Consider the following 22,045-nt stretch of genomic DNA (forward strand, 5'->3'; position numbering starts at 1 on the left):
AAACAAAACACATCAGCTCAGAGCTCTCTCTCTGAGCAGTGTCCATCACAGTGATGATGACTCGGCTGAAATTTCACTTTCTTTCTTCTCCAGCAAAAACGGAAGTGCGTCCTTTTCTTATGACGCTGCTTTTCCCGCTCTCTTTCTTGAAGCCCTCCACTCCTGCGGGTTCGGAAGCTCTCAGGCTCCCCTCCTCCTTCTGAAAAGCTGTCACTTCCGGTGCATTCCCTCGCTCTCTCACATGAACTTTCACTCGCTGGCTGCCTACTTGTTCCTCCAGGTGTTTGCATTCCATTGTCTCTCTCCCCTTTTTCATCCATCTCTGCTGGCATGTCTTCAGCAGACAACGGCCTATTCTGCACTGGGGGGGTTCTATCCTGACCTGTATTTGGTTGGGCTTTCCAGCTGATTTGGGGATTGATTGATGGATTGGCTCAGGCAAGGGAGTGGAATGTAACCTCACTGGTATTTCTAGACATCTTAGTGGCTTTTGACACCATTGACCATTAGATGTTGTTAGTGGACTATGTGGATTGGTAGGGCTCCACTCGCAGCTAATTGCACTCCTTCCAATAATAATAATAATAAATAATAATAATTTATTATTTATACCCCGCCCATCTGGTTCCAACCTTTGGCAATTTTCTTAATTTGGGAAGCATCTGAATCCCAATTCCAGATGAGGAGCAGCCTCGACTCCATGGCTGAGCATGGATTTGGAGTCAGGCATTCCTGGTGAAATCAGTAGGCACGCCTTGTTATATTTTACAGTTGCAAAGATAAATGAGTACTTTTTGATGTTGTGTTCTATGTACAGTAGGTGCTCTTCTGTCTAGGTTCTTTTATGGAAATGTAATGGGGGTACACCTGTGGTAGGCTTTGGTATCAGAATGGTGAGAGTTCTTCAGTTCTTGGTGCTTTTAACACCAGGGAGAACCCTCCATGTATGACATTTGTATGACATTTGAGACTCTTTCCAAGCCACTCCCCATTCCCAGTCACATCCTCTTTCCTAGGCTACACTCCTCAACTGGCTTTGTTTGACATACCCTTTGAGTGTTTTTGCCTGGCTCAAATGTATCATTGAACTCTGATAAATACCCCCCCCCCCGTAGTGTAGTAAAATAGCCCCACTAAAATATACTTGGAGTTGAGTGTTGATTACACGCTCTTTATTTCAGCTCATGGTAAACAGTGAGTGAGCTCACCTCTGGCTATATATACATTATTTACACAATGGGTCCCATGTGATTGGCTGATTCAACTCCCCTCCTGGAGCCTGATTGGACTGTTCCTGCAGGCAAAAAAAGGTTGCTGATTCACTTCCTCCTGGAGCTGGATTGGGCAGCTCCTACAGACCAATCAGGTTGCTGCCTTCTAGGATCCTACCTGCCTATTGTTCTAGGATCCAAGCTGAGTACATAACACCCACTAAAATGCTTTTCAGTAGATTTTTTTAATTAAAAAAATAGCTCTATCTCTACTTTTCTCTACGTATTTAAGAATAAATGAAAGAATAATTACAGAGATTTCTCACCTTGTGAGAAATTGTCATGCAGATTTGCTCCAAGTGGCATCTTTTACTTGCTTGAGCATGCGCTTGGTTCTCAGTCTTTATAGATTTTCATGCTGCTGCAACCTGCATCTGGGTTTTTTAAACAGTAAGGACAACAAGAATCGTATCAGGAATTTACTAGAGAGCAGCCACTGCAGCCTATGTGCAAGAAGAAACATAGTAGGAAATGTGCAAGAAATATGATATATATATATATAGGGCAGCGCATTCACAGCTGGTTGAAGTTATGGCTGATCAGCACTTGGGGGTTGGAAGCTGGCCAGGAACAGCAGTAGTCTTGGTGCATTTCAAGCATCTCACTCCAAATTAATTAGAAAGTTATGCTTCATCTAGTTAGGTTGCATAGCTGAGCTCATCCATAAAAGGAGAGCTATTCCTGTTCCAACAGTCCTGATGCTGACTCATACTTTAGGAAGCATATTTTTGATTGTTTCTCATAATATCAGTTTGCATTTGATATTTCCTTAGATGGTGGATGGATAGATAGATAGATGATAGATATAATTTTTATTAATTTTTCTGTTATACAATTTAAAATACAGTGGTACCTCAGGTTACAGATGCTTCAGGTTACAGACGCTTCAGGTTACAGACTCCACTAACCCAGAAATATTACCTCGGGTTAAGAACTTTGCTTCGGAAGGAGAACAGAAATCGTGCAGCAGCGGCGTGGCAGCAGCAGGAGTCCCCATTAGCTGAAGTGGTACCTCAGGTTAAGAACAGTTTCAGGTTAAGAACAGACCTCCAGAATGAATTAAGTTCTTAACCCGAGGTACCACTGTACTCATTTAAACATCCTTAAAATATCAATGACTTCCCTTCTTCTCTTTCCATGGTCCATTTTCCATATTTTAAATCCCTGAATATTTTACATAAACTAAACCATTCAGTATTCCATTATTACATCCATCAAAACTTCCAGGCTTCTTCAACCTCGGCCCTCCAGATGTTTTGAGACTACAGTTCCCAGCATCCCTGACCACTGGTCCTGCTAGCTAAGGATCATGGGATTTGTAGGCCAAAAATATCTGGAGGGCCGAGGTTGAGGAAGCCTGTCCTTGACTATTCAAGGCTTTAAAGATCAAAGGCATTGGCGACAAATGAAGATGACATATTATTGCAGCTTCATGAGCTGATCTGCAAACTTTTGCACCAAGTGGAGTTTCCGAACAGTTTTCAATTTCCGTTTCCTAATTTCAGAGCTAGAGGCACCTTTGGGAAGGCAAGAGCCCAAAGGTGTGGCTGAATGGGAGGCAGCCCTGATCATTCTCACACTGCCTGGCTTCCTCCTCAGTTGCATATGGATTCCCTCTTATATAAACTAGCAGTGCTTTAATCTGATCCAGACTGCATCCCAACCCTAAGTAACGCAAGTCATGTGCTTTAACCATAACATGGGTTTTATGGCTTGGGAGATTATTTTGACTTGACATTACAAGTGGCTGCCTAATAACTCCTGTCCAGAGACCATAAATTCCTAGTAAAACCTTGCTAATCATTAATAACGATCTGTGCCTGGTAAGAATAAATTCCATGGAGAACAAGGAAGAGGGTTCTAGGAAAGAATATCACCAAACCAGAACACTGGTCAGCCGCAAGAGAGAAAATCCAATCTGAGTCAAATAAAAGGTTCACCGCATGTCCAATAAATCCTTTTCAATAACATTAAGACTTGTACAGTAGGCTATCGGCAGAGATAAATTCAGTTAGATATGAATAATAAGCCAGCAAGCATCTCTCTTGATATCACAAAAGGACAGGACAGTCGCTGGTCACATATTAAAGAGGGAGACTAAGAAAAACTGGTCCTATAAAAAGAGAGTTCAAAGTAAAAGCTGGTGGTTAACCTTCGAAATCAATTTTAGCAATTGTGTTCTCGGAATGGCTCCAGGCTGTGCCACTTCTAGGATTTCATTTTTTTATATACATCATTGAATTGAAACAAAAAAAAGCAGCAATTCTCCCCCACCCCACCTCCGGATTCATTTGCAGCTCCCACTTAGTCTCCTAGCAATGCCAGACATTCAAAGGAGCACCCTGAGATGCTGTTTACATATAACCTGCTTTTCTTTTTCTTCTATCAGCATCATAATCACCATCACTTACATCCCACCACTCGGCCAGGTTGCTCAGGGTGGCATGCATGGCACGGTCTCCCATTTTAGAGTTAACTCTGTAAGGTGGGCTAACCCATGGTCACCCCTGATCTTTAAGGCAGAGGGGTTTTTTAAAGGCAATCCAACCACTACATCACGCTGGCTATTCTATGCCTGTATTGAAGAAAGGAGGGCTCTCGCTCCTTATGTCAAAAGTGGCAACTGCTACTTGGCAATGCTTCTTGTGATCTCATGCCTTCTTGTCATCCTTATAGATCCATCACTACTTATTTTATTTCTTTATTTTATTTCTTCTTCTTTGGCAATCACTCGTAGCCAGGTAAGACTGTCTTCCATAGTCATGGTTTTAGCAGTGAGTCCGTAAGTGACTGTGGAGGCCAATTCTGGATCCACACGTCCTTCCACAGTGGGGACATAGGTTTCCAGGTGGGAGTTGATCGTGGTGAGGGTTTGCCAAGCGTGCCTTCCTCTTAGCATGTTTCTCCCTTGTGTCCTGAGTTTGAGTGACTTCAAAGTCCATGACACTTTTGGTAAAAACTTCTCCAATTAGAGCACTCGCAGGCCAGTGTTTCCCAATGGTCTGTGTTTCCCAATTGTCTGTATTTATCTCAATTGTCTGTGTTTATACTACATTTTTTAAAGATTTGCCTTGAGACAGTCTTTGAACCTATTTTGTTGAGCACCAGCATTACGCTTTCCATTTTTAAGTTCGGAATAGAGTAGTTGCTTTGGAAGACAATCATCAGGCATCTGCACAACATGACCAGTCCAACAAAGTTGATGTTGAAGAATCATTGCTTCAACACTGGTGATCTTTGCTTCTTCCAGTACACTGGCATTAGTTTGCCTTTCTTCCCAAGTGATGTGTAAAAAATTTTGGAGACACCGTTGATGGAATCTTTCAAGGAGTTGGAGATGGCGTTTATAAGTGGTCCACGTTTCACAGGCATATAGTATTGCATTTCTATCCCACCTTTTTTCCAAGCTGCTCAAGGTGGCAGCCCATAGTTCTCTTCCTCCCCATTTTATCCTCACAACAACCCTGAGAAGTAGCTTAGGCTGAGAGTGAGCGACTGGCCTAACATCATCCATTAAGCTTCATGGTTGAGTGGGGATTTGAACCCTGGTCTTCTAGGTTCCTAGTCCAGCACTCTAACCACTGGATTCTACTTAGGAAGACCTGCCTAGACCCAGAAGTGTTTAACAATCACCCAGTAGTGAATATCCCCTTTGGCGGCAAGGCACTCAATATGGTAGTGGCAACCAGACTTCAAGCATGCTTGGAGGAAACTGATTATGTGGGTCCAATTCAGTCTGGTTTCAGGCCCAGTCATGGCACTGAAACTACCTTGATTGCACTGGCTGATGATGTGAAAGATGTGGCGAGTGCAACGTCACTCGCCGTCTTTGACCTCCCCATAGCATTCTGGAAGGTGGAGGGTTGGGGCCACCATATTACAGTGGTTCCACTTCTACATCCAAGGTAATTTCCAGAAAGTTATTATGGGGGACTTTTGCCCAGCACCGTGGGAGTTGTCCTCTGCTGTCTTGCCATGTTCCATTGTGTCCGCCATGTCCAACAAATATATAATAATAAATAAATACTTCCTCTGATAAGGTGGTTTTGGGGTCCATTCTCAGAGCCTCAGTCTCAAATTACTTTCTTGTAATCTTGTTGTCACTAATTTTGGTTGGTATTCCATCACAAACCATCAAATTAAATAGTTTTTTGGAAGGTCTTGTGCAGAAAATCCACTTCCCCCCAAAAGTGGCTTTTAGCAATAAGGAAGGTGACAAGAAAATGCACTGGAAACGGTGAGATAGCACTTGTTTTCACACAACATCTTCTTTAACCTCCCTGGAAACAAATCAGAATGAATGCTCAGTAAACAGTTTGTTTGCGAGTGCCCTTGGATCTAGGAGTTTTGCAGTAGTATTATTATTATTATTATTTTATTTTTTATTGGGGGGATACAAATTGAACATAAAACCCCTTTTCCCCAACCCAAAGGCATAGTTCAGGTGTAAACATTAATAGTAAATGTCATACAAGCACTGAAGTGGAGAGAGCTTGAAAGTATTATTTTTTAGAAATGACTTTAAGAAATTCATTCTGAAAGAGATAATATGGGGTAAAAGGCTTCCCTCGTAAGTGAGCAAGGACATTCTCCTGTTCTGAGGCTGTTTTAAAATAATAACGACGGGTAAGGGCTTTTAAACAATGAGCCATGCGAGATTTTAAAATGCTGTATGTTTCACTTTGCCCTCTCCTGCCATCAACGCTTTTGTGATCAAGGCACTGATATTAAGCAGAGACTTATCTTTCTCTTTGCAGTGGTTCAGTGAACTGACATTATGCTTAAGCATGATACAGGTTGGGCCATTCAAAGATACCATCTGCAGTGATAATTATCAGGGCACATCTTAACATGTGAATTTCTCTGCAGTGTCAAACCCAGGCTGAAAGCCAAACAATTTGCTTTCCGCTGCTTCGTTTGAATTATCTGCTGTACTGGGTTTTTTTTAACCCATTGTTAAAAACCTCAGTTAATACAGGTAAAGGTATGAAAATAAAGAGCCTATCCCATTTCCAATTCAAGCAATGCAGTTTAATAATATAGTGGTTTAGTTCTGTTCTTCTGGTTTGGGGATGATAGCTTAATAGATATTATAACTTATGGGAGATACTGTTCTACAGTATCTCCTGAAGGAGCGTCTCCACCCCATTGTTCTGCCCGGACTCTGAGGTCCAGCGCTGAGGGCCTTCTGGTGGTTCCCTCACTGTGAGAAGCCAAGTTTCAGGGAACCAGGCAGAGGGCCTTCTTGGTATTGGCACCTGCCCTGTGGAACGCCCTCCCACCAGATGTCAAAGAGAAGAACAACTACCAGACTTTTAGAAGACATCTGAAGGCAGCCCTGCTTAGGGAAGCTTTTAATGTTTAACAGGCCACTGTATTTTAATATTTTGTTGGAAGCCGCCCAGAGTGGCTGGGGAAACCCAGCCAGATGGGCGGGGTATAAATTATTATTATTATTATTATTATTATTATTATTATTATTATTATTTTATTATATGGATACTGTCCTGTAAGCACAGTTAGACAGATCCATGCACACATTCATACACAAATACCACATGCTTCTAAATGCCGGTGCTGTCTCAAGTCTTTGGGATACAGGAAGGTTACAAATATGAATGAATGAATGAATGAATGAGTACATAGTTTACCTACAGCAAATGAACAAAACACCCTCCAAGTAAACAGAGTTGCAAGTAATATCCAGAACTTGACACTTATTTGATTGCACGATGTCTAAAAAAAAAAAAAAAAGATTCCACAAGCAGAGCCAAATTTATTTATAGTAATAAAGCTGTTTTGCCCTTTGCTATTAGCATTCAGAAAAGGTGGACCAATTGCCTGAAGCTTTGGGAATATGTTTATTATAGTACAGCCAGGCACAGGCCTGAAATCTCTGAACTGTGAAATAAGATTTCAGTAACGAAGGGAAGAAGCTCTGGCTCTTACCAAATTGTCTCCTCTTTCTCATAGCTTTTGCTTATTTTTGTACTTCAGGCTTTGATCGTTAAATAGATGAAGAAGGAGGATGCTTGCTGGTATAATAAAGAAAATTTAATAGTAACAGCAGGTTGCAGCCTCTTTGCCAGCACCAACAATGCACATCCATATGAGCGAATGACTTCATTTATTATAAATAGTCAGTCTCTGCATAGCTATGTGGAAAATTATCTCTGTCGTGGAAAGCTTTACCTGCTGATTTCTGCAGGTCAAGCTGTTGTTCAAGGCACAGGAAGAAGCCAGGCTGGGGTGGAGTAAGGTTTCTGGTCAGGTGACAATCCTAATGAAATCGGGTCTGGTGAATGATTTTTTGCATAGGAGTATTAATACTTACCATAGAGACCAAGTTTTCAATGTCAGGGACTGGATGGACGCAGAGGAGTGGTGGGAGGCACCAGCTGAGGAACCTCCAGGGGAACAAGGCTCAGAGCCAGGGGACTGGAGGTGGGACAACAATGAGTGGTCAGAGGGAGAAGATTGGGGAGGGAGGTGTTGGAAGCTGAAGATGCAACAGTGTTTAGTGACCATGAAGAAGGTGGGGTGGAGAACAGTCCAGAATCAGAGGCAGATTGATTTAGGAGGGAGGCCAAGAGGCAGAGATGAGTCCATCTGGTGAAGAAGTTCATATATCTCCCTCTCCTGCTGCGACTAGCTCCCCTCCTCCCTGGTCTCCCAGAACCAGGGGAGGCATGAAAAGGACAGAGAAGTTAGCTTCACCCAGATGCAGTCTCAGATTGGTTGGGGGAAATCCTGGAGTGGAGGGGACTTAGGCAGCTGTACCTTCAGTCTCAGCAGCTGCTTCATGGGGGCAAGACTTGCTGTGCTCATAAGGCCTGACACTTTCTGCTAATAAAGAGTTAACTCCAACATGCACAGTGTGATTTACTGCTGGTTCGCTCCTGTCATCTATATGGCAGGGATGGGGAACCAGTGGTCCTCCAGGTGTTCTTGGGCTCCAGCTATCATCAGGCCTAGCCAGCATGGCCAGTGGCCAAGGATGAAGAAAGCAAGAGTTGATACAATTTGTTTTCCTATCCTTGCTACACAGTGTTGCATTGATTATAGAATCACAGAACTGGAAGGGATCCTGGGGATCATCTAGTCCAACCCCCTGCAATGCAGGAATATGCAGCTGTCCTTTATGGGGATCAAGCTTGCAAACTTGGCATTATCATCACCAGGCTCTAACCAACTGAGCTATCCAGATGCATAGTACCTGGAGCTAGACAATTTGGCTCTTGAGGCAGAAAATCACACAAGCGCCCCTCTCTCCTTCCCTGACAGTCAATATTCAATAATAATAAATATAATAAATAATTTTCCACCCTTCCATGATACACAAAATGGGCTGCCTGAGGTGGCTGCCTCACTCTGCCGAATGGTAAGATCGGCCCTGCCAACTGAGGTTAAAATAAGCCTTGCCAAATAAACACGTTCATTGCTTGTTAATCAAGCTGGTAGCCATTAAAACCAATTAAAACTTGCATCCACACTGGATATAATAATATGTACAGTATAATATAATTGCCCATCCTCAATATGGCCATAATACCATAATTCCAAGATAAGAAATATGTTCAGTGTGTGCCTGCAAGATAGAGATCTATTTTCTTTTCTTTCTGTCTCTAATGCTGTTATCTGCCTCAGGCTCTTAGACAGGGCAGGCTGCATATTCCTGCCATCAAATCTAGCCAAATATAGTGATGCAGCTGAAATTTGAGATTAGTTTGTAAGTCAAATCTAATATGTCTGTAATTCTCATTGCATAAAGAGGCCTGACTTCAATCCAATAAACTTTAATATTTCCATAGCTAAAGCTCAGATGGATTGTAAGTTCATTTATATGGTCTGGTCCTGTGTAGTCAGCATAATGGGGGCACAAACTGCAAAGGAGGGGACCCCTGGAAATTATGCAAAAAAGCATAAAGTATCAGAGGTAGCCAACGTAATTGATAGAAATAACAATATAAGACAACCTCTCAGGTGGGTACCATTGCTATTTTGGGGAGAACAAGGGAGGCATTCATGGTGAGTTCCGACACCTCTTTTTCTGGAAAAATAGCACTGACTACAATGATTGTACATAAAAGCACAAATGAAATAGGCACATACTGTGACATATGTGAAATAGAGTCACACAGCAGCCAAAGATAAACTGAAGCTTCATCTAGGAAGAGTTGCTTCCCATAATTTGACAGCCCTGTGGCACTTTCTATTGACTTTATCCCATTGACCTTATCTGTGGTTTCTGTATGATGTGCGGGCAGCCACCTTTTTTTATGCACAGCTCCTGGAAACAACATTACATGACCACAAAGCACCACTTCCAGTGACATTTCGGACCTGGTTTTGAAAGCTTTGCGGCAAGAGAAGCTTCTGTCTCAGAGAGGCTCTTACCTTTTTTTTAAAAAAGGAAAATATAGAAGAAAATGTTTTAGAGCTCTTTTACAGTAAATTTAACTACAAACATACTTCAGAATCTCATAATAATGGAGAACTTTTGACCTCAGCAATTCTTAACATTAAATTTATAACTTGGTCATAATTCGCATAATTGTGAATTATGGTGGGATCAGTTCACCCACCAAATCTAGGCAAGTTTGCTACAGATTTGGGGCGGGAGAGAGAGAGAGAGACTAACCTTGTTTTACTAAGCTTCATTTCCTTGACGTCTTTTCCTGAGTCATCTAGACTTAATGTGAGAACTGCATTGCCTGCTGAGGTTCTGAAAGCAGCTACAGTGTCTGGGCTTTTTTCTGATAGAAAACAAATCTGGTGGGAACATGTGTCTCATAGGCCATGTATATGGATCTTGAATCAGAGGTGACACTATTCTGAAAAGTAGCCCTAATGTTGTTTTGGAACGTGCTTCCAGGCCATTAGTTCAAGACACGAATGTAATCCTTGAGTTGCCATAAAAAGTGTGTCAGTGCTTGATGTCCTGCTTTCCTTCAGAAGCTGAAATGTCATTGCCAGCAGCTGTAGGAGATGTCCTTGCAAACCTGAGAGCAGTGTCCCTGTGGTCCACTAAATCACGGAGGGCCAAGGCATCTGTTGTCTGAGCACAGACCTGAGGATGCTACTTTGGAACTAACATCACCATAGAAATGATTGGCCCTCGTTTTGTGGAGATTGTTCTTTGAAAATGCCTGCAAAATGAAAGGTGCTACGGTAGTAAGGAAAGCAAGAGGACATATTTCAAACAAAACAGTGCCCTTCCCTTCCAAATATAGCCTGCAAGTTTATTTTGGGCAGTGCAGTTAACCTCAATTAAAAGAGCTCAGAATAACAAGCTTTTGAATTACCAAAGAAAGCACCATGACTGTAGGATTATCCTTCACTTAACTGAAATACGGAGGCAGTAGACAGCAATATGTCTTTTCAATGCAGTAGATAGGAATGTCTATGTAGTGCATTCTTACACAGGGGACAATAGTGCAGTGACAGAGGGGGGTTGCTACTTCTGCTAAACAAGGACCTGATTGCAGCTCTCACTGAAAGCAGAATAGGCCCCTTCCCACATTTCAACATCCTTAGCATTGGAATGAGACGTTTTCCAGGAGCAGCCAGGAACCCGCCCATGCGTGCAGAAACGCGACCTGAGTTTACGAATACAGTTTACCGCACACCTGCCTGTGCGCTTGTGTAAAGAAGCAGCTGGTGCAGCTTGCAGGTTCAGCAATGCGATGATGGATAGATGGCACAGTCTAATACATTCAGGGAACTATAACCTAAGCGCTCATGTCTAGTCAGATTGGGAATTGAAACCGTAATGGTTCCTGCGGCTGTAACTTTCCAGACTGCACTGCACTGCACCAAGCAAGCAAGCGCTTGCTGTATGGAGCAATTTGTCTCCCGAGAAGGATAAAATATAGGGTGGTATTTACAGCAACCCCAAGCCGGCTTATAAAAGTGTTTTATGGAGACCTGTCACCAAAGATAGTGCTACTGTACACAAAGCGCTCCGGGAGATTTCTTTCTCCCCCCCCCCTCTCTCTTCCTCTCCCATAGCTAGAAGGGATCGCTGAGAGCTTTGGCATTTGCAAAGTCTGAGGGGAGAGGAGGTGAACTGATCAATAATTAAGATAAAATACATGGAAGGCTTCTGGCAATGATAGGCTGAGAATACTCTACTACGTTGTAAGCCCAATTGAACTCAGTGGGACTTACTTCTGGGCAAGCATGTGTAGGACTAGGCTGAAAGTTACTTGGAAAAGTGGTGCATTCTCGCTGCAGTCAGTAGGTGATATAATAATAAGAAGCTTGCACAGAGTGGAAAAGGAGGGGTCTCAAAAGGAACATCATGACTGAACTTTCAGAAAGTAGACATTATCAGCTTTCCGTGCCTTTAATAAAAATGTTTGTGGGGGTGTGCATTTAAGCAATGATGTCCTTTCAGCAGTCAAGCTTTCTTTCTCTACATAAAAGGCATAACTGGCATTTGATAGTGAAGAATGGCAGCAGCTGTCTTGCGAAAGTAAAATAAGGCATCAGCTCTTCTCGCAGAAGCAAAAAACGATGTTAATGGTAATAATCTGTTGCAATGGTTAGCATGCACACACACACACACACACACACACACAAACATAAACATAACATGGTTATAATTTGGATATTTCTAGGCAAGGCACAGAGCAGTTCATGCAGTCAAAGGTGAAAAGCTGGGCATCCCTGTACCTAGTAAGCAAATGAGTTTGGAGCCTCACTTGAGAGTATTTTTAATTAAGGTTCCTCTTAGGAGCAGGACATAGAACAATCCCAGTAAAATAAATGGAGGTGGTATTGCGGGGCAGGTGGGGTGAAAAATGAGTGAAAAATGAAATAAAAAGTGGTTTTTAGTAAGTATCTCTTTTTTATTATTAAAGTTTTCTTGGTTTACAAAGGTATGTGCAATGTCTCTTTTTTCAAGTTACATTTTCCATAGGTCAGTCTCATTTGTTGAGACATTAGGGTTACCTTAGGAAGAAAAGGGGGGAAGAGGTGGAGGGGGCCGTGGTGGGTGGGGATGGGGTGGGGTCGGGAGGCGATGTTTCTATTTTACTTAATGTACGTGTGGGGTTTTGAGTCAGCGTTACTTGTGCGGGTTCTCTTTACTATTCACTTGTGTTCCTTTGGTGGTGAGAGAAGTTGAACAAAAAGAAGACGACGACAAAAACAACACATAATGGCATTTATGAAGGAAGACATTTTGGGGAGATGGTACAACTCCTTGGAGTTTCTGACACTAGATGCCTTTCTCTTTACAGTTAAATATTGCAGGAAAGAGTAAACGCAGCTATTTGTAAGACACAGAGGGATAAAGCTGTGTGTCTGATAGATTGTGCAACAGGCTGCAAATGAGTACGCAGCATCAATAGTAGTGCAGAAAACTTTGAAAAGTGCTATGTCTATATTTTATTTATGCTTGCTTCACATCTCCTGGCATCTTACAAAGCAGATGGATAGATGGTAGATAGATAGGTAGATGATAGATAGATATAGATATAGATATAGATATAGATATAGATATAGATATAGATATAGATATAGAGATATAGATAGATATAGATAGATATAGATAGATAGATGATAGATAGATACCGTATTGTTCGCTCTATAAGACGCACCAGACCATAAGATGCATCTAGTTTTTGGAGGAGGAAAACAAGAAAAAAAATATTCTGAGTCTCAGAAGCCAGAACAGCAAGAGGGATCGCTGCGCAGTGAAAGCAGCAATCCCTCTTGCTGTTCTGGCTTCTGGGATAGCTGCGTAGCCTGCATTCACTCCATAAGACGCACACACATTTCCCCTTACTTTTTAGGAGGGAAAAAGTGAGTCTTATAGAGCAAAAAGTATGTTAGATAGATGATAGAAAGATAGGCAGATAGGCAGGCAGGCAGGCTGGCAAACAGACAGACAGACAGACAGACAGACAGACAGACAGACAGATAGACAGACAGACAGACAGACAGACGGGCGTGCTGTAATACTGTTTCTTCCATCACTGACTGCTTTTCCCCCTTTCATTATTGCTATAACAGTATTAATCATTTTGTTTTCTTTTTGTGCAGCTGGACAATCCAGACGAACAAGCCGCACAAATTAGGCGGGAGCTTGACGGACGTCTCCAAATGGCAGATCAGATCGCCAAGGTAACGACAACCCCAACAAAGTCTGCCACTGGGAGATGCTGGGGATTGAGTCTGCAAAGCCTGCAAAGCCTAGACTCTGATACTGAGCTGGGACCCGTCCCCCAGGGCACTGCCAAATCCTGAGCTGCTGAGCCAGTTTGGGGGAGGATGAGGAAAACCCTGTAAGGTGTGGTAGGGAGGGCTCACCAGCTGCTGTGTCACATCACTCTTCTGGGAGAGAGAAAAATCGGAATCTGTGTACCAGCCTCCCCATCTGCAAGAACAAATATGATGTAGTGTTTTCCTTACAAGCCCAGATATATCCTTAGTGCTTTTGACAGCCCATGAAGCTAAATATATTACCAATTCCAGGCCCCTCCAGTTCATTACTGAGAAGTGCAGATGCACAACAAGTCCCTCCAGAGTAAACCACAAATCCCTGTAGGATAAATGCCTCGCTCATTGTTTACGTACCAGCATTTGCCGGGCTTCTTTGAGGAATCTCAGAAGATGGGGCTTTTCCAGGGCGATTTCTCAGCAAAGCAATCATGAGGCACCCAACTGAGCTTGTGTATTATGAATGGCTGTTGTGCTTCATTGTTTACCGCCAGCATTTTGGAGGAACACCATTCGCTCCCCCTGTTTGCCCTTGCATTGTGCATTCTGCTTTTCAAAGTCATTATCACAGCAGGCAGGAATTCCACAAAAAATATATTAAAGGCCACTTTAAAGATATGGACAAATGAGGTAGACCAAAGTGGATGCTTGCAAAAATTAACAGCGGAAACCATATATTCATTCTTTCTCCTCCCCTGCTTAAAGTGGAAGGTTTGCCCTCTTTCTCCTTGAGTGCATTATTGCTCCATATTTATTAAGAAACTGCATAATACCCAAAAGGAGGTTAAATCCTAACTTTGCCTCCTTTGGGAACACACTGATGGTAATTTGGTTTGTTTATCTTACTGTTTAACCATACTTTTATATGAATACTAATAAGATAACAGGAAAAAAATATGCACATTAATTAATCTTTATAAACAGGAATACAATGTGGGCTTTCTGAAAGAAGTGCTGACAAAATCTAATTAGATACGAGTTGTCACCTAAGTCAGGGACCTTTCCAATCCAGCAACTCTTCAGAACAATGAATGCTCAACTCCCAGGTTGAAGGTACTTGAAATGTCCCTTTGTCTCAGGCTAGGAGCATCATGACATGACATATGTCATGGGCTTGGATGTGAGAACCTCAAGTTCAAATTTCACAGGCTGACCTTGGGCAAATCATTATCGGTTTCACTGTTAAGCTTTTACTAGATATGGTTGTGGCTAAATTGATAAAAAGCAAAGGTTTCTGAAGCTTTGAACTTGGAATGGGAAGCTTTTTTTTTATAGAAGGGTTTTTTGTTTTGTTTTTAATGCTAAAGCATTTTACTAAGCCTTGAATTCTGCCTCCAGTGAATGTTGGCAGAGTATATTTATCCAACTTGCTTAAAGGCATTTTCCTAAGAGAACTATAGCTCTATTTTTTTCTTGCCAGGAGCCCTTTTATGAACATATTTTTTATGTCATTAGTGTCTTTTATGTCTTAAGTCAGAAGACATTTCTCAAAGATCATCTACAGAAGTTTGATCTTTAAAACCCGTTCCAGAACTGAACTTTGTTCGTGAAGCTGCTGATTGCTGAAACACACAGTACAAATCTTCAGAGGCAAAGACATGCTTGGAGAATGATACCCAAGTGATGCATTCAATCACACCAGCCTTCCCCAACCTGGTGCCCTTCAGATGGTGTCGGACTGTAAACTCCCATCATCTCTGGCCATTGGCCATGCTGGATGGGGCTGACGGGAACTGTACTCTGACAATATATGGAGGGCCAAGTCGCCACAAGGACTATGCATATGCACAGGGCGCGTTTATGAGATTTGAGTCCCAGCAAATTTGTGGGGTTCTAACGCTCACTCTGTTTGCTCAGGACAGAGCATATTTCAAAGAGCATGCTGTGTCTACTTCAGTAGATGTCAGAGCACAGATGCCACACATGTGAATCGTGGCACTCTGCTACAGATTCTGCTTCCCCGCAAAGCATAACAGGTTACATTTTAGAGTTAACTGAAAGTAATTAGCTTGCAAGGATGGTTTGAGGTCAGCTTTTCTCACTGGGTATTTTGAATTCAGCTAGCTAGGTACTTCAGGAGAGCCAGTGTGGTGTAGTGGTTAGGAGCAGTGGACTCGTAATCTGGTTAACCAGGTTTGCGTCTCCGCTCCTGAACGTGCAGCTGTTAGGTGACCTTGGGCTAGTCATGCTTCTCTGAAGTCTCTCAGCCTCACTCACCTCACAGAGTGTTTGTTGTGGGGGAGGAAGGGAAAAGGAGATTGTTACTCACTTTGAGACTCCTTAGGGTAGTGATAAAGCGGGATATCAAATCCAAACTCCTCCTCCTCCTCCTCCTCCTCCTCCTCTTCTTCATTGTTATGTCGGTAACTAGGATAACACTGGTATTTTGCCTCTTAATGCATGCATGTGTGCAATGGTAGAGGCCTGACTGGAAAGCTCAAAGCCCACCACCGCTACACGAGAGACGGATTGAAGAAAAGGAAATATGAATTGGCCCCGCTCCGTAGCTTAACCAGTCATGACTAGGAGTGGCTAGGAGCTAGATGGTCTATATAAAAAAAAAGTGCCAACTTGCTGGCCAGCTTCCCTTTTGACTTTGTTTGGGGCTTCTCCAAAGTATGTAAAGACAATAAGCAGGCAAGGGAAGCATTGGCCCAGAGTGGCACCCATCTGAGAGGTGCCAGAACTGCTCTCTGGCTGGAAAAAAAGCACTGGTTGTGTCTATTATTTCAGTGTTTCTACTCTAAGAGAGGCTGCCATTGGATGCAACCAATAATAGCCAAAAGGAGAGAAGGAGAGCTTGACTCTTCCTGCTGCACGCACAGATAATGAACTGTGTTGATTAAATAGGAAGCCTCCCTGAATGGGACATCCTCTGGTAGGCTATGTAGCAATCCTATATGTTAGGTTCTATATGTAGCACTGTCGATGAAATCCACAAAAGGGCTACAGGAGTCATAGGAACATAGGAAGCTGTTGTACGCCAAATCAGATTGATGGCCCATCTAAGTGTGACTGGCAATGGCTCTCCAGGGTTTAAGACAGGCACTTTCCCCTTGTCTATCTGGATATGGTGGAGATTAAACCACTGGCATGCAAGCTACTACTCAGCTACATTCTCTCCCCCATGGTTTATCATGTTTCATTTAATCACAGAATGAAAGACCGTGCTGCCCAGAAAAGTGAAAGGGATGGATGGGTCACCAGATTTGAAATTCTCTGCTACTTGTTGCTAATGAAGAGCTCCCATAGCTGGACCTGATTTACTTGTTTGAACAATGCTTACGAAAGTGCTTTACAAGGCTAATAAGCATCAAAGGTCTATTTAAAGAAGAAGGCTTGGGGACAATGATCTGATCATAAAACTTTTTAGCTGAAAGCAGATGAGTGTAATAGTTTGCTAGCCAGTGTTTCCTGCCTCAAAATGTCATAAAGGGACATGAATTCATATCAGCTGCTGAAAAGTTCCCAGAGATAAAGGACATTTGTTTGCTGAGCAGCCTTTTAATGAGAAACTCCTTCTGTGGCATTCCTGATATGGCACTTTCTCATGGTGCCCAATGGAGACATTTTGGTTACATGCTGCCCATTCTCTCTTCATTAAAGGGTAAATTCACTGGCAACAAGTAATGCATCTTCAGGCCCAGGGCAAGGATGCAAAAGTCAAATACTTATTAATATAAAGTGTGTTAATAACTCATGGCGAAAATTGGGCAGGACACAAAATGACATAGTTGTACAGGCTGAGAGGTGAGTGGAATGACGTGTGCAACTGGTTTCAATACATATTAATATGCTGACCAATTTGTAAACTCCACGTGATAACAGGATGCGGGTGGCGCTGTGGTCTAAATCACTGAGCCTCTTGGGCTTGCTGATCAGAAGGTTGGCGGTTCAAATCCATTCAACGGGGTGAGCTCCTGTTGCTCTGTCTCAGCTCTGGCCTAGCAGTTTGAAAGCATGCCTGTGCAAGTAGATAAATAGGTACCACTGTGGCGGGAAGGTAAACGGCATTTCCGTGTGCTCTGGTTTCCGTCACCAGAAGCGGTTTAGTCATGCTGGCCACATGACCCAGAAAGCTGTCTGTGGTCCCTCAGCCTGAAAGCGAGATGAGCGCCACAACCCCGTAGTCGCCTTTGACTGGACTTACCCGTCCAGGGGTCCTTTACCATTTTTACCTTTACCGAGTGGCAGAGGCAGGAGCTCTTCATGAAGCATCTCAGAGAGCCCTTGTAGCCCAGCATTCCCCAACCAGGTGCCCCCCCCAAATGTTTTGGACTGCAGCTTCCACCATCCCTGACAATTGGCCATGCTCACTGGGGCTCACAGAAGTTGAGTGGGGAAGAATGATGTAAGGGATGTTGGGATGCATCCAAGGAAACAGGGGCAATTTGCAAGCCCCCAGCTGGCCCCAGCCCACTGGCTGGTAAGCCGGGCAACCTCCAGTCCTTGGAGCAGCATCAGCGACCCCAGCTTCAGAAGCTGGAGCATGCTCATATCAACAGAGTAAACACTACGCAACAGAAGTGGCAGGAGAGGTTGTGTCAGCATATTTACAAGCAGTTTATTCAGCATACATCAGGACAAAAGGAAAAACATGTCTTCTCGCCTTCATGTCCAAGCAAGCAGGCATAAGCAACAGCTATACACAAAATGGAAGTTCCCAGCAAGCTGTGCTGGAGTGTAAACAGACATGTGACACACAGCAATCCACACATTGGTTCTTAAGGTGGAACGGAATATTCTAACGGGGGGACATCAAATACTGCTCTTAGAGACTAGTTTCCTTGGAGCAACAGATTATACCCTCAAGACTGGAGCACCTGAAGCATCACTCCCTGTTCCTGTTGCTGCAGCAGCAGAGTCAATCCAGTTCCCTTGCTGGTGTGCCTACCCAGCCCCAACCTCACAAACACCCTCCCTTACCCCATTAGTTGCACCAGCCTCTTCCCATTTGTAATGCAACATGAGTTAGTTCGCACTACATCTGCCTAGGTGAAAAGGAGGACAGTGCTCTTGCATCTCTAATAACAGGAGAGAAGAGGGGATTTAAGCAGATGAAACTTGAATGACGAGCTACATCTGCCAAAATTTCATCCTCTGGACAGGAGTTCTGTTCTCTTTCTCACCTGGCAGCCCTGGCTATGCCTTTAAATTGCATTGTTAGTGAGCAGGAACCAGCAAGCAGCTCGGAGAACAATGATTAATAAGTGCACTTGATTGGTCAGCATATGCTTGCGGAAGAAATTGTTCACATCTCACGTTGGCCAAGCCATCTGCAAATTAAGCCATGGTTCAGAGGCTGAGGCAGACATATTGTCCTCACACAGCCCCGATTAATTCAGTGAGTGGCAACTTCCGAGTTCAGTAGTTTTTCAGAAAATGCCCCCGTTTCTCAACCAGTAATTGCGGCCCTACTAAAGAGGACAGTAGTTATTCTGTAGTAGAATAATCTCTATTCAGCAGGCAGTAAGTTCTTGCCTACTTCTCCAAGGCAACCTCCAACCTAAGTAAACTTTCAACATAACAAGCACTAGACCTCACATGCTTGACAGAAACCTCTAGCATTCTGTAAATCTTTCAGCGAGCTAAGCTAGAAATGTTTTGCTTTAGGTCACACAGATGCCAAGCAGGTACAAACATAAAATGATATGAATCCAGAACCATGTTGCATGAATCACTGTGGAAGCAAGGAGCTGCTTCTGAGACCAGTTCTTCCACTCCCTTTAAGTTTTAATCATTGTGGGGGACGGATTTGGACACAGTGACAGTACTCAATGAATTCCTCATCTCTGCTCGGAACAGGTTTCACATTCTGTCCTGCATGCATTTCTGACCAGTTTAGGCTTCCAACACATCCATATGCAGGGACTGTTTATTTTTATATAAACCTATACTCGTATGAGTAGTTATCATACCAAATTATAGTTGACAAAACTTGTAGCCATAGTCTAAGGCAGGGGTAGGCAACCTAAGGCCTTGGGGCTGGATCCGGCCCAATCGCCTTTTAAATCCGGCCCGCAGACAGTCTGGGAATCAGCGTGTTTTTACATTAGTAGAATGTGTCCTTTTATTTAAAATGCATCAATGGGTTATTTGTACGGCCTGCCTGGTGTTTTTACGTGAGTAGAATGTGTGTTTTTATTTAAAATGCATCTCTGGGTTATTTGTGGGGCATAGGAATTCGTTCTTTTTAATATATATATATATAGTCCAGCCCCCCACATGGTTTGAGGGATGGTGGACTGGCCCACAGCTGAAAAAGTTTGCTGACCCCCAGTCTAAGGGCATGAATGGCCACTGAAACAAGTCTCTTTGTTAAGTCCTAGTTACCTCCTTCTCCTTGTTTATCTGTTAGAGCCACCATTAGCCTGTGAAAAGCATAATAAGATTATCAACTCAGAGTGTTAAAAACACTAGGGAGATTTCTAAGAGTCATATCCAAATCCTAGATTAAACTCTTAAGGACGGGAGGGTCATCCGTCAAGTATGTTAAGCATTTGGGAGGGTATAAGGGGAAAGCAACTTTCCCAAGGTGCCCATTTAATCCACTGAACACCCTAAGTCCTTCATAGTTTTAGCTGCCCTTGCTCCCACATTTTCCACCATCCCCTGAAATATGCGCACAGAGCTTGCCCATATTTTCCCATTTACTGAAATCAGACCTCTCAGGGTGCAGGCAGGGCCTTTTCTGCTGTGGCACCTACACGTTGCAATCTGCTGCCAAAAGAGATACTTGTTGGCCAGCCTTTCTACGGTCTGGTCTATGCCTGCAGCAACATGAGATGAGAGGCTGGACTGCAATACTTCAGGCTCCAGTTGAAGGGTCACATTTCTGAATGTTCTCCAGTGTTAAAAACTCCTTGCAAGCAAGCACAGGATTAGGCTAGAACTTTTCTCCCCGATATGCCAGTTTTCTATCTGCAGGAGTTCTTTAATTTTTTACTTTCATTTCTTTTTTTACTGAAGAGTGATATCCCTTCCATGTGGTCCAGCGCCACACTCCCTTCTAATACCACAGCATTCTATCGCTTCATTTTAACAAGGTCTCTTGGCAGGTGAAGGCATTCCATGATGCTGTTAATGGTTGAAGGCAGTGGAAGTCTTTATCAGTGGCTACTAACTGATGCCTTTGTTCTGCCTCCACAATATGCCTCTGAAAACCAGCTGCTGGGAATTGCAAGTGGGGAGGAGGGATGTTGCCCTCAGGCTGTCTTTCCATAGGCATTTGTTTGGCCACTAGGATTTTAGAGGGGCCTTTGGTCTGATCCAGCAGTGCTTTTCTTATGCTCACTTTTACTTCAGAGTCTTTATCAGCTAAATACCGACTAGGATGTGAACATGGTTCTTCTTCTGCTGCTGTTCTTATTAGATTGCATTTTTATGACTTTTCCATGGGTGCACCTAGATTATCTTGCGCTGTGAACAGCCAGTTCCCTCCTTTGCTGTTTTGCTCTGCCAAAGATATTTTTGTTCCAGCAGACTATCGCTGTGCTGAAGCAGACAATTGTTTTTATGTCTGGTTTTAAATGCTGACTCTGTCTCTTTTCATTGGCTAGCCCATATTATTATTATTCTATGGAGCTGCGTTTTCAATGTTGTAAGCTACCCTGAATGGTGCATTTGTGCTAGAAAGCATAAGATAGAGATGTTTGCTTGGATAAATTCCCATTTGCACCTTTATTTAATAATTATATGCACTGCTTAATATATCAAAAGAGGTATATAAGTGATTTAAATAAAATGGTATAAAATATGCAGTAGAAATTGTGATAGGACAGACATCAGCAGAAATAATAACATTATCAAAATGTAGATAAAATCAAGCTTCAAAACCAATTATGCATAATAAAATTGCACTTTTTAGTAGGCTTGCATACCATTTCCCCCCCAATCCAGTATATCAGTAGTGCCTGCCTAATTAATACAATTTTGGTATAATGTAAACATTGCTTTGGGTATATTTTATTAAACAACAATTAATATAATTATAAATACGTGCTAACATGATGCTGTTGATTATGCCCTAATTTTACTTTTGTCTTTCAATCACAGGAGCGCAAATTTCCTAAATTTGTATCCAAAGAAATGGAAAACATGTACATTGAAGAACTGAAGTCATCGGTGAATTTGCTAATGGCAAACCTGGAAAGCATGCCAGTGTCCAAAGGTGGCTCCGAGTTCAAGTTACAAAAACTAAAACGAAGCCACAACACCTCCATCATCGACCTGGGAGAAGAAAATGAAAACCAGCTCTCAAAGTCAGACGTTGTGTTGTCTTTTTCCCTGGAGGTAAAATGTACAGCTTTTCTACGGATCAATTAGGCATGTTGGCAATATTCATGCAAGTGAACAACAGCAAAAGAAAGTCTCGACAATCACTGTTTAGCTAATCAGAGCTTAAAAGAAAAGCTTTGTGGGCAGAGGTCAGCAAAACAGAAACCAGGCCCCTAATACTTGAGCAAAGGAAGGGGGAAAAAACCTAACCAACAACAAAAAGAAATCCCTTTAACATCCCTTTTGATTTCTTCTTTCAGGTTCCATGC

The 22,045-nt window shown here is 42.8% G+C and overlaps 1 protein-coding gene across 8 annotated transcripts in view; it reads left to right on the forward strand.

Annotated features, from left to right (window-relative positions):
• CADPS (calcium dependent secretion activator) overlaps positions 1 to 22,045 on the forward strand; it is a 348,154-nt gene that overhangs the window by 99,228 nt on the left and 226,881 nt on the right. For all 8 annotated transcript variants that reach the window (XM_080995634.1, XM_080995627.1, XM_080995631.1 and 5 more), the window contains exons 4-5: positions 13,323 to 13,403; positions 21,555 to 21,791. In XM_080995634.1, the coding sequence (XP_080851760.1) occupies positions 13,323 to 13,403; positions 21,555 to 21,791 (318 nt within the window). The remainder of the gene's footprint in view (positions 1 to 13,322; positions 13,404 to 21,554; positions 21,792 to 22,045) is intronic.

This window comes from Podarcis pityusensis (assembly GCF_964106645.2).
Source record: "Podarcis pityusensis genome assembly, chromosome: 2".
Lineage (NCBI taxonomy): Eukaryota > Metazoa > Chordata > Lepidosauria > Squamata > Lacertidae > Podarcis > Podarcis pityusensis.